A 13,545-nucleotide genomic window follows, 5' to 3' on the forward strand; every position below is an offset into this window, starting at 1 on the left:
CACACACACACACACACACACACACACACACACACACACACACACACTCACACACACCTCATTCACAGGTTCCTGTAGTGCTGATATTACTCCGTCTTGTTGCTGACATCATTTGGAAGTGCTTTTTCTGTTTTCTGGCTGTTCTCAACATCCCCCACAGTTACAGCTTTGTGTTAATAATTTCTAAATAAGATTAATTTATCTTCGGTGCCAAATGTTTTAATGTCAAATGGAAAATAAATTGCTTGCAAGTCAAATAAAGCTAAAATCAACAGGTATTTAGATTAACAAAACAAGTTGACCAAATACTTGTTTTTAGCATCATAAAAACACAAATGTTCCTTTAGACTGCTCCACAGACGCTTGTGATTTTAATGTTTGCATTTTCTCTCATTGTGCAGCCGTTATGATAACCTATGAGCTCAGCTCACCATGGATAACATCAATAATAAAAGTCATGGAAGAATGAAAAATGCACTTATTGTCTAAAATATCTATCAATATCATGTTATTTTCCTTATAATTAATTATAAATTAATTTATATAACATGCCATAAACTGTTTAAATAAAGCGTGTCAGTCTGTGGCAGCTTTAACTTCGTTGTAAAGTGGTTGTATTCTAATTGGAAGGTCAATGATTCAAACCCAATGAGGGGAGTGGTGGCGCAGAGGTTAGAGAAGGTGGGCCTGTGATCAGAAGATCGCCGGTTCAACTCCCAGTGCGACAACATGAAGATGTGGGTGGGGATATGTGACACACCCACACCTGCCTCCACCCTTGTTTGCTCCACTCTGGGCTCTTGATCAAGGTCCTTAACCCCCACCATCTGCTCCTCCGGGTGTCCTAGGTAGCAGCTCTCTGCTCCACACAGAGGGCTGTGGTAGCTCGGTGGTCTGTGGTGTCAGGAAGGACATCCGGCGTAAAAATAATCGTCAAGTCTTCGTGCGACTTAGTTCGCTGTGGCGACCCCTGAAGAAGGGAGCAGCCGAAAGAAGAAGAAAGATTTAAACCCAATGCTTTTTTTTATATACAAGAATTTCACTGAAAATCAGATATAGTAGATCTTAAGAAACCTCAGCTTGGTGAAGTGCTCTTGAGCAAGACATTGTACCTACACATTATTCCCCGGTTGGTGTTTTGGTACACACCTGAGAATAATAATACTGTCTCTACAAAGTGCAAATGCAGGATAACAGTATGTATGAACATCCATCCATCTTCTATCCCCAGTTACTCCTGCTCAGGGTCAGCCGGGTACATCCTGGACAGATCTCCAGTCCATCATGGTGTGTGAATTAGAAAGAAATGATAAAGCACTTTGCAGACCCTAAATTAGACTAAAAACACTGATTGTATGCTGGGTTCACGTACATGCAGCTTTATGTGTTAAATTCTGATCAGATTGGCCCAAACTTTCCATTTAGAAGCAGACGTTTGGACTCTAGTCCAAGGAACTTTTCAATGAGCATTATAGCATTGTGACAATAGTTATGCTTGTCATCTGTTTGTTTGTTTGTTTATCTGTTTGTTTGCGTTTTTGTCTATTTGTTTTCTAACTTGATCCTGGCATATTTGTTTTTAACATGCTTGATCCTCAAGGACAAATGTTGGAACTTTGTGCTTCCATTTGTAAACCACAGTCCATCACTGTGCCAGGTCCCCTGCACGAACACTACCCCCACCCAGGCCTCCAGCTATGCCCTCTCTCCACCAAGGTTTTAGGGAGAGTATTATGTGGGCGATGGGCCCAGGGTTCCTGTCAGGGTCCAGGTTTAGGCTTGGCAGTCGGGGCTAGGTACAGGGTCAAAGGGTGGGGTTATGGTCAGAGAATGGTTTAAAGACAGTCAAAGGGTTAAGTTTAGAGAGATGGGTCCCGGGAAGCCAGATTTTTTGCAGGCTGAGCCTGGTGTACTGTATGACCTTTGGCAATACACACACGAATAGACAATAGATTGCCAGCACCTCATAGAGATGCCTTTGAAAATACCCTGGGAGATACATCTGTCTCTCTACTTCTATCAAAACCTGCTCAGAAGTAAAACTGTCAATAAACCATTTTAAGGACGTGAAACAGAAAACTAAATTCATCGTACATCAAATTATACAAGAACTATACTGTAAGTCAATTGCTAAGGGTCTTATGGAGTAAATAATCAAACTGTGTATTTTTAAATTAAATAATTTTTATTATGTAAAGAAGAGGTCATGAGAGAGTTGTCTGAAAAAGAGTGGAGTCTCTGTCTTAGCTCGGAGCTACATTTCAGCCAGCACCACTGGTAATCTTCTAAAAATTGATCAAACTAATTAAACCACATGAACAAGTACCATTGACTATTTGAAGCAACAGCTTCATTTTTTAACATGACAATTTTCTCACACACACAGTCAGGGCAGGAAAAGCAAAATAGATGCACAAAGGAACTGCGTCATTCCTGAGCCAGCATAGTGGGTTCAAACTAACTGAAAAGTAAATTAAAGTCAGCCAGCATCTGAAAACAGGCATCAAGAAACTTCATCTTGAAAACTGCGTTGAGAAAATGCAAAAACTTTAGACTGTCCTGCAGAATAACAAAGGTCACACGGAACAATACCTTTCAGGTTGGTTGTAACCACAGACAGTCAGTTCCTGACTCATATTCTCTCTGCATCACTGTATTTGCTTAGTTCTGTCTTGTCTATCCATCATCTTCCACTTGTTCCTGACATGTCTGGATAAAACCTCCCTTGACTGTCCCACTGGGACTGATTCTATAGCCCACACCATGTATTAAGATGAACCCGACTATATCTAGTCGGTACCTCTCAACTTGATGCACAAGCTCAGGCTCCTTCCCCACCAGAGGTTATGTTCCATGTCCCAAGAGCAAGTTTTGGTAAGTCAGGGTAAGAGAGCCAAAGTCCCCACCTTGGGCTGTCACCCATGGCACTGTGTACCCGACTTGTATTGCCCCTCCTGCAGGTGTAGAGTTGCAATCGGGCCTAAAAAATCTGACTCGACCCAGCACCAGCCCGTAGTCATTTGTTCCGAATCCGAACCAATCCGATCAAATTAACTGTAGGCCCGGACCCGGAAAAAAACGACATTGTATTTATTAAGCTTTTACTGCTTTTGTAAACAAATCAGTTTGACATGATAGTTTAAAAATGTATTTCAAAGAAAGGAACATATAAGATTTCTTGTTTCACCAAATGGATATTAACATACAAAGCGAATAGCCTAAAAATGTCAACTCTAAAGAGAGACTATTATACAGATGAACAAAAATAGTTTAGAGCAAAATTATTTGGAAAAATATAGAACAAGGTTATTTTAATTGAACGCGCTGCTCGCTTCGGCTTTTGTAGATGCTGCTACTTCCTTCACCGCAGATGACAGCAAGTGTGGAGACGCACACAGCCAGTGATCAGCAAATCCATCCATCCATTATCTTTACTCGCTTCTTCTTTTTCGGGTAGTGGGGGTCACTGGTGCCCATGTCCAGCCATCACTGTGTGAGAGGTGGGGGACACCCTGGACTGGTCTCCAGTCCATTTCTACCAGTGGGTCAGGGGACGTACGCGGCCGGTGACAGGTTGTCCATCTGAGCTTAACTCAACTTTTTTTACCTCTTAAACCGGCCGGTCGGACCTGCCTCCTCCTCTACAAGTAGATCAACACAATTTTATATTGTGCATTCTTATTTAGTTTTATTTCTGCTGTATGATTCGTAAAACCTCATCAAAGCCCGAGACCGGCCCGCACATTATTATGGTCCGGCCCGGCCCGGCCCGGCCCGGTCCGATTCCAGGTCGGGCTGAATAACAAAGGTCACATATACTCATTCGGACTGATCCTGACCAAGCCTCATGGGTAGAGGTCCGGTCACCAGGTACTCACCTATGAGCCACTCCTCAGGCCTGGCTCCAAGGTGGAGCCCCAGTAACCTACGTCCAGACAGGGGACACTGAGCTCCTTGTCATCATCTGTCCATACGAGTGTTTTCAATCACTCCTCATCTGGTCTGACACCTATAGGACCAATCTGCTTTGGAAGACAGCGATTGCCCCGGACAGCATAGTTCCTTGGATCATTCAGACACACAATCTCCTCCACCACGATAAGGAGGCGATTCACGGAGGAGCTTAATTCCTACGTGAGTGCAAATCATTGTGAGCAGATTTGAGATTTTTGTTCCCAGTGTTTTATTCAAACTGGCATGTCACTGTTCCTGTTTTATGGAGACTAAATCAAACTTGCTTCTAGGAAGGATAGTTTAATAAATATGCATGCCTTTCATAAAACTTCTGAAGTGACTAAATTAAAACGGGGGACTGTTGAAGTAGAGGGATTTTTACTCTTTCCTCACTCGTATCCAGTGATAAAACAGCAAGAGTTGATGATTTTCTGCTCATTACCGGAGCATCAGAAGTCATCGAATCCACTGACTCCTCATTCATTTAAAATTTAATTAGAAAGACTTATTTATAAGAGAGACAATGTGATAGCCAAGGTTCTGTTTGGATTCTGAGTGCTAGTTGTTTTATGACGGTACAGTGAATAAGCTGTCCACTTAAACTGCTTCCTACCTACATTTATGCCCACCAAGTGCATAACGAAGCCGCAGCGTCAGCTCGCTTGTCTTTGTGATCCAGCCGTGTCCTCCTGTGTGTTTGTCTCCACCTCCCTGAGTGTGCTCGCCCCCGTGTGTGTTTGTTTGGTGGCTGTGCGGCGAGTGAAGGTAAATTGCAGTGATTATGTGGCAGTAATTGAACAGGGAGAGTGTGTTTAATTGAGTTGTTGTTTCCTGATGTTTCTCTGTAGTAGCAGGAGGCACCATGCTGACAGGCGTCTCGTCTCACCTTACCAAGATGAGAAGTTTTTCTTTTCTCCTGTTACTGCACCAGAGGCTTTGTGAGTGTTTTTTTAGCTTCATTTGAGTCTGTTTTGACTTAATGGCGTTCGGTTGGCTCGGGGATGAGAGGGAGAGTGTTTGAAGCCTGTTTCAGCAGGTAGAAGAAAGAGGCGACTCTGAGCGCTTAGGATTTAAATACATACTGTTCAAAAAGATGCAGGTTCTTCATTTATACACCTGTATGTGTGTGTGTGTGTGTGGGGGGGGGGGGGGGGAGGGGGTGTACATGAAGGCTGACCAGCATGTATATGTGTTTATGTGTGGGGAATCATTCTGCTTGTTTTATGGGATTGCATGCATATTTGTACACGTTTGTTTCAACTTATTTGTGGCGCACAACAGAATTTCTGGTTGTTTATTTATTTGTGATCATCACGTATGTATGTGCGTGCGTGCGTACGTACGTGTGTGTGTATAGCTGTATCTGATCTGCCTCTAGGGCTCCATGGTCCAAATCAAATGGTACAAAACATCAATTTCACCATTTGGTTTCCTCCTTCTTCTCCTCCCCCTTCCTCACCTCCTCTTCTACATTTTCTTTCCCTCTTCTTCCCTTCCTCCCCTCCAGCTCCTCTCCTCCCCTCCTGAGAGGGTCTCTCTCTGTGGAGGTGTGATTACGTTCCTCCTCTAAGCACCAGTGATCTGAGGGCTCGGTGTTTTGTGTGTTTTGTGTGTGTGTGTGCGTGCGTGCGTGCGTGCGTGCGTGCGTGCGTGCGTGCGTGCGTGCATGCGTGCGTGCGTGTTAGGTTGGTGATCTGAGCAGCCTGGTGCTGCTGGTATTGTGAGGCACAATTCATGGACGATGTCTCCAGATGAATGCCTCCATTCACAATTACAGCCTCTCCATTAGCTGCAGCCCTTCCTGCCTTGTTGTTGTCTTTTCTTCATCTCTGTAAGAAAAAAGCAATTAAAGCTGGACAAAAACAAGATAGAAGAACACAAGCAGTGTACCTGGAGAAAATGAAAAAATAACAGTCTGGGAGGAGATATGCATTATTTCAATTGCATTTCTGATTTTTTTTTTATCCTGGATGTTCTTTAATATTCAGACATAAACTCTGTCTCTAACTTATTTGCTCACACAACTAATCAGTTGTGAATACAAATATTGTTTTCTAAGTGTGCCTGCTTAATTGCTTAAACCTTTCTGTAAGTCCAGGAAATGTTAATGCTTCTTCATTAGAAGGGATTAAATTGGGATTAAAACCTTAATAGATGGTTTAAATAAAGCAAGATTTTAGTTTCCTATTTTGTTGGTGTAATATTTATTTCTCCTGTGGAGGAGGATGAGCGTCAGAGCCAACTGAGACAGACATGTTGGTTGCAAGGTGAAATTGCACGACGAAACAAATGTTGTGCACGTATATAAAGCCACTTTAGAAATCTCAATCCAACAAACATCTGTCTTTGGCCTAGAACAGGGGTCTGCAACCTGTGGCTCTGGAGCCACATGTGGCTCTTTGGTTCCTCTGCAGCGGCTCTTTCAAGCTTTGACCAACACGGACAAACCACTGCCAGTTTGAACAGTTTCATGTCATTGATTTTGCAAATTTGTGAATACTAGTACTAATATAAGGAGTAAAATATACTTTAACTTTATGCTTTATTTCTTTAAAGTAGGATACTTAATTTTTCCACAAAAAACAAACAAACACTAGACTTGCATAGCTCATTGTTTAAATTTCCATCCTTCCATCTATCCATCCATTATTTTTTACCAGCTTCTTCCTTTTCGGGTCACGGGGGTTCCTAGTGCCCAAATTCAGCTATCACTGTGTGAAAGGGCTTAATTTGAGCCGGATCTTGCCAGAACAGGATCTGGGAACTCTCTTATTTTGACAGGTTGCATTCCGGTAACTGCTTGGATCCCCTAACGCTCAGTCTTACTAATAATAAAATTATGAACAAATTTGACTGCCTTGAACGAATAAAACTTACCAGTACATTGGATATGTAAACTGAAATTTGTGCCACCACTCTTTAATTTTTTTTTAATTTGTAAAAACTATGAACATACATTTTTCTTTACAATAATCCTGTCTTTTCCTTTGTCTTTAAATATAAAAATATCAATGAATTCCAGAATTGCGCCGCTCAAGGTGGCTGCATGTTGGAGTAGCTCTCTTACATTCATTCTGAGATTTTGCTTTTGAAAACTTTAATTCCTCTTTTTTTCTGGATGTAAATTGATTTTTTCAGATGATTACTTCCTCTGGTATCAGAAGCTGTGCTGCTGGAAGGATTTTTACTGAAACTTTTTTTTACTTTTGGACATTTGTTATGATGCGTAACCATAACGACAAGCTGGTTTTCTACTACTGGGAGCTGCTGATTAACATCTCAAAAGCTCAAATAATACCTCAACTACAGCCCCAAATCCCAAATGAGTTGAAAATGAGGTGCCGTGGATGCATTCCCGTCTACCTAGAGGCTGTGCTCGAGTCCCTGACAGCTGAGATCTTGGAGGTGGCGGGAAACGTGGCTCGTGACAGTGGGAGGACCAAGATCGTCCCCCGACACCGCCAGTTAAGTTTGCTGTCGGACGGACTGCTACAAGAGATCCTTCCTGCCCAAAGCCATCAGCATCTATAACAACTCTAATGAAACCAAGATGAGCTACAACAACAATTAATTTCCCTTTGGGATTAATAAAGTATTTTTGAATTGAATGTTTAAAATCATTAGATATTTTTATGTCAGTCCTACTGGCCTGAAAAAGCCTCCTGCAACAAACTTAAAGTGGTCCACGGGCCACCAGTAGATGATCATAGTTGGGGTAAGTTTTGTGGCTCTGGACATTTTAATTTAGTGAGCGAGGGGGCAGAAATGGTTCTTTGGATCGTAAAGGTTGCAGACCCCTGACCTATAGACGAACCCAACACCTCCAGAGAAGCCCAGTGTTTGTCACACAGATTCAGACTCTGAAGCATCAAAAAAGCATATGAACATCAAAAGTTGTCAGATTCAGCACTTAATAAAATAAAACTTGTGCAAAACACAGGTTTTAAATTTAAAAAATGGTTATTTTTTTGTAAGTTTTGGCCCATTTAAGACCACTGTAGCTATGTAGAAACCTCAGGTTCCTTTAAAATTTGCTGCATTTTAAAGGTACAATCATTTCTGTTTTTAGATAAATCATAACGTTAGCGAAATAAGCACTTTTGAGTATTTTCAGCATGAATGCTAATTTTAAAAACGTAGTCTGAACTTTTTTCATTGTGATGCAAACTGAGCCTGTCAACAACAAGAAGAACTGGTCAGATCAGTCAATTAGGAAATACATTTTGCCTCACAATGATTTACTTCACACTTGCTCTAAAGCTAGTACATCTCACTGGGATGCTACTGCTGGTCACTATTTGGCAAAAAGCATGTGACTTGCAAGGAAGCCTCCAAAATGTCTCAAAACGTTTGCAGGGGTTTTTCTTGCGCGAGTCACACAGGCTTCGTTTGTTCCTTGAGTTTGGACTTGTTCAAAAATACTTGAGACAAAGTTTCCTCAGAAGAGTCACAAAGTTGTTGCAGTCAACATCTCAGTTTAGTTTCTGTAAATTTTAGAGCACTGGAGCTGGTGTGTGGCACCTGTGTGGGTGCTCTCCTGTGCAAGGTGACAAACAGAAATCAGTGAGACTGCAACAGAAAATTCACGCTTTCTCACAAGTGTGTCACCATCTAATCTCAGCCGCAGCCCAGTGAGGCACTATTGATAAAGGTGGAGATTAATTTGCTCCTCATGGATTCTATTCTGCACAAAGAAAAAAAGCTGTTTCAATGTAGATAACCAAGAAACAAGCTGCACTGTAAATCAGCGCAGAGTTTTAATCAGTGACGGATGAAAAATTTGGAGCATTTAAGAAAGATGTGCTTGATCTTTGGTCAGTAATATTCCGTTCTTCCTCTTTCCATTTTAGAGATGTCCCTGCACAGCCTTGTGTACATGGGGTCACATCACCCCATCCCTCACAGCGGGTTGGACCGTAGGAACGCCTCCCCTCCTCTGGATCTGCTTCAGTGGGTCTACCAAATGGAAAGAGACAGGAAGGTGCAGGCTGCTGACATCACTCTCCCTGCCAAAGCCCAGGTACAGTACTGTACACAGAGTTAAAAACCCACACGCTTCACACATCGTTCACACACTGTGATTTACTGTTCCAATAAATCACTGAGCTCACCTAATTTCCTATGGATTTCAATTTCCCCCTGGACATATCTGCATTGATCAACTTCAGGTGTGAGGATGTGCCAGGCGTCGCTCACTGTGACACTGAAGAATGGCTCTCAGATCTCTGCCATACGGCTGCCAGAGTGTGTGTGTGAGTGTGTGTGTGAAGGGTACAACAAGGGGATTTGTGCTCATGCAGCATTTCTGCTCAGCGCTGTCGTCACTGTCGAGGCATTAGGATACAAATCCTTGAGTCTGAGTAATAACATCTGAAAATGTCAGAATCATACAGGCAGAGATAAGGATCAGACCGTTGAATCCAGACTCAAGATATTGTTAGTCTGATCATATCTGCTCATGCGTTGAGTCTAGGCCTGATTATCAGAGGGAATTAAGCATCATTCTGCAACAGTTGTTGCCACAAAGAAAGGACCAGGTTGAAAAACTCTTTAGAAATTAAAGATATGTTTTCTCAGTAATCGGGGACTGCCTAGTATAAGGCAGCCACCTAATATTATCCACCTGACAAGGGTTTCTTAACTTTATATCTTACTCCTCCATCGACTTTAATGCGGCCCGAACCGCAACGTGTACCCCCAGAAATGTTCATTCAAAACGACCAGCTTGGCACTGTGATGTGTGCTATTACATTTACTGGGGTTTCAAGTTACCATGGTGACATAATTTGCAAACAAAGACACCATTTTTATTAGTCATTTTTTATAGACCGTGGTTGCAAATCAAATGTCCAAAATAGCCACCTGAGCTAAAAAGGAAAAGATACTGTAAACCAGCCATTTGTAAAGATATTAAGCTGAAATTTGGTGTGGTAGTAGCTGAGACCATCCATCCATCCATCCATCCATCCATTATCTTTACCCGCTTCTTCCTTTTTGGGTCGTGGGGGTCACTCGTGCCCATGTCCAGCCATCACTGTGCGAGAGGCGGGGTACACCCTAGACAGGTCACAAGACCATCACAGTAGCTGAGACCAATGCCCAATAAATAGTGAATTTTAAAAAAATCAAGATGGCCACCAAAGTTCGATTTAAATAGCTTTAACTCGGCTATTTTGACACATTGAGCTGAAATTTTGTATGGTTCTAACTGAGAACCTTCCCCATAAGTAAGGTTCTGTGACAGCTTCTGCCCAACCACCATTAGACTTTTGAACCACTCCAAATAATCCAAGACTATAATATTGTTTTATCTACCTCTTATTTGAGTGTTTGCACTAGGGATGCACAATATTATCGGCATGGTATTGGTATCGGCCCGATATTACCGTTAAAGTTCAATATTGGACATCGGCCATTCCATTAAAATAACTCAGTGATATAAAATACACTGTTGTTGTATGACAACCCAGTGACAAGGATGCCTGCAGCGTCAGCACAATGTGATGACGTCACGTGCACCTACCTGATCTGGTCACGGTGGAGAGGAAGAAGTCAAAATATCGGCGGTGTGGAAGTTTTTTTTTGGTTTTTTTTTGAGGATATTGGATCTGAATCACTTTTTTTTCTCCTTTCGGCCGCTCCCTACTTCAGGGGTCGTCACAGTGAACTAATTCACACAAAGACTTGGCAATTGTTTGTGTGCCGGATGTCCTTCCTGACACAACCTCAGACCACTGACCTACCACAGCCCTCTGTGTGGAGCAGAGAGCTGCTATCTATGGTGCCCTGGGGAGCAGATGGTGGGGTTAAGGGCCTTGCTTAATGGTCCAGGGTGGTACAAATGAGGGTGGGGGCAGGTGTGGGTGCTTCACCTTTTCCACCCACATTTTGATGTTGTCTGTTAGGGGGAATTGAACCGGTGACCTTCTGTTCACAGGCCCACCTTCTCTAACCTCTGCTCCACCACTCCCCACCAACCTTCCCCATCACACACTGAATCCAAATCGAAAATCTAAGATGGCCACCATAGCTTAAAAGAAAAAAGTGACTATAACTGATTGGTATTTTGTTGTTTTAAGCTGAATGTGGTATAGTGGTGAGAGGGAACCTCAACACATAATACTGTCAAATCAAACTTTTAAAATGGCCGCCACGTGGCAGTCCCCGACAAAGTTTCTCCAGGAACTTTCTAGTTCAAGTGATAGTTGTTTTTTTTTACATTTTGAATTTCAACCTCCTCCGTATGTTTTGTGTCTTTATAAGACCAATTATAGCTCTGAGAAAAGTTTGCTCCTGGATGAAAGGCAGCTGCTGCGGGCTGACTTGTCCTTGCAAGGAGTACACGGTCCCGAGGTCCGTGGACGAGTTTAGAGCTGGTATTAGGAGGCGAGCACGAGGTCTGACAACGTCTTTACCCTGAGTTCCTCCCCTAGAGGCAGATCTGAATGGATTGTAGAGGCAAGGAGGAGAAATAAATTGGAGAAAAGGATAAATCAATGCTTGGCAGAGAGGCAAACAGACCTTCCAACCCCCAGTCCACACACACACACACACACACACACACACACAGGTACGCTCAACAGCGTGGCTTTTTTCCTTGGGCTGTATTGGATTGGTATGCAGAGCCGAAGAGAGACACTCAGAAAAGTACTTGGCCTACAAATGATGTCCTTTGTTTGATCCATTAGGTTGGGAATAGTTGGTGGGGAATGAGGTGGGGGGGGGGTCCCACGGAGATGGTGGAAGGGCTGGGAAACAAACATCTCTGTATCTGAGCTTCACCAGGAGCTCCTCATCTGAGGGAGGAAACAGAGCAACTCTAGAAAAATCAGTTTTTGTTTATGTTTTACAAGTTGCAGAGATAAAATGTGTGCGTGGTTTCACAGGACTTCAAGGTTTAATAACTTCACTGGTTGGATTTTTACTCTAAGCAGTCACGTTGTTCGTGTTTAAATGATTGTTTTGTTGCTCTGCTCTGGGACTGATGGTAACTACACTTACACTACAGTTATACTGAGAACTGGGCACCAAGTGACACGGCTGCAAACCGTGGATTTAAATTAGTTTTTATGTCGTCATAGTCAATGTTTGAAAAAACTTGTAAGAATGTAGTTGTAGCCGAAGCACTCCGAGTAGAGTAAAAGTCCACATTTATTTATGATAGTGGACAGCAAGCTGCACAAAGACAACGGAACTGCATAGTAAAAAAAACTGCACAACACAACAATACTAATAATGCAGGACTACAGTAAAATATGATTGAGATACAAAAAGGAAAATTCACACAAATACAAAAAAAACAGAAAAGAATGTGCCTTCTTAAGTGAAGCTAAACTAATCGGGTTCCTATAAATGAAAATGTCCTTGATGGCCGATCCACTGCCTTTACCTAAACTGTAACTGTAAAACAACATAAAGAAATACATTACACTGAAATGGGAAAAAATAAACATTAAAATAATAGTTCAGTCATTTTGAAGTGGGTTTTTGCTGATAATATATGAACAAATAATATCTTACCTGTTGTAGATGGCTTTTTCAACAACTTCTGTCCAAAGTTAAAGTCTGATAGGACTAGAGTGGATGGCTGCAGTCTTAACTCCAGTTTTAAAATACCATGGTAGTCCATGCAATTGATATCTTATACATCTTTTCACTGCTGTTTATTTAGCATTTCACAATTATTACAACAGGAATATTATAAAACTCCTGCCTGGAGTGCTCCAGGCTGCACCCAAAGTGCTGCAGCGAGTTAGCTGCAGCTTTTTGTGCACGTAAATACTCATTGGATTTTAAGTAAATAGCTGTGTAATGATGCTATGACATAAATGTAAAGGTTTATAAGACTGGAGTCGTTTTACGTCGTCACTGAGCCACTTTGGTATTTGATGCATTCAGAGTGCTGTTAGCTCATCAGTCCTGTTTCAGTCATATTTGAAGTATTCTTCTGTCAATAGTATCACAAGTCTAACAAAATGATAAAGACAAAAACATCCACCAGGCGAATGATAGCCACACTGAAATAGCCATCCCTACAATAAAATCATTTCAGGAACGGGTCTCAGCCCTCATCTCCCCTATAACTGTTTTATGGCATTTTTAAGGTAAAACAACACAGTTAAAAATGTCCTACTGGTGTGATAGAATGCTACATCATAAATTAAACCACGGCACTCTAGCATGACACCATTTGTTCAGTTAGTTGTTCTCTCAACAGAACAACACAACATGATGTAGGTGTCAGTCTGCCAGGAGCTCAGCGAGCGTTGGAGCTGCTGAGACGTGCTGATCAGGCGGTCTGATGCATTCAGCAGCGTCCTGATATTTGTTCAGTTAAACTCACGAGAAAACTGCAACAAACTGAGCAAGTCAAGCAAAAGTGTAGACGTTTAATATTATCTAATGTGGCGTTCTATTACACACACGTGCCACATTTTTCAATAAGAGCTGTTTCATGTCTAACAAGAGGGGATCAGTGTAGCCACAAGCCTGGTTCTTGGGTGAATTATTGTCCCTTTTCTTTATTACTTTGTTCTTTAAAACTTCTTTTCCAAATTTAAGTTGTTCGAATGCTACTCACGTCAGATGAGA

At 42.1% G+C, this 13,545-nt stretch overlaps 1 protein-coding gene across 1 annotated transcript in view; it reads left to right on the plus strand.

Annotated features, from left to right (window-relative positions):
• The window catches only part of LOC119410401 (proprotein convertase subtilisin/kexin type 6-like), a 300,210-nt gene extending 291,082 nt beyond the window's left edge, over positions 1 to 9,128 (plus strand). The window contains exons 17-18 of the mRNA XM_037677312.1: positions 8,805 to 8,974; positions 9,123 to 9,128. Of these exons, the coding sequence (XP_037533240.1) occupies positions 8,805 to 8,974; positions 9,123 to 9,128 (176 nt within the window). The remainder of the gene's footprint in view (positions 1 to 8,804; positions 8,975 to 9,122) is intronic.
• The last annotated feature ends 4,417 nt before the right edge of the window (positions 9,129 to 13,545 follow it).

This window comes from Nematolebias whitei, chromosome 5 (genome assembly GCF_014905685.2).
Source record: "Nematolebias whitei isolate Nwh7 chromosome 5, NemWhi1, whole genome shotgun sequence".
Taxonomy (NCBI): Eukaryota; Metazoa; Chordata; class Actinopteri; order Cyprinodontiformes; family Rivulidae; genus Nematolebias; species Nematolebias whitei.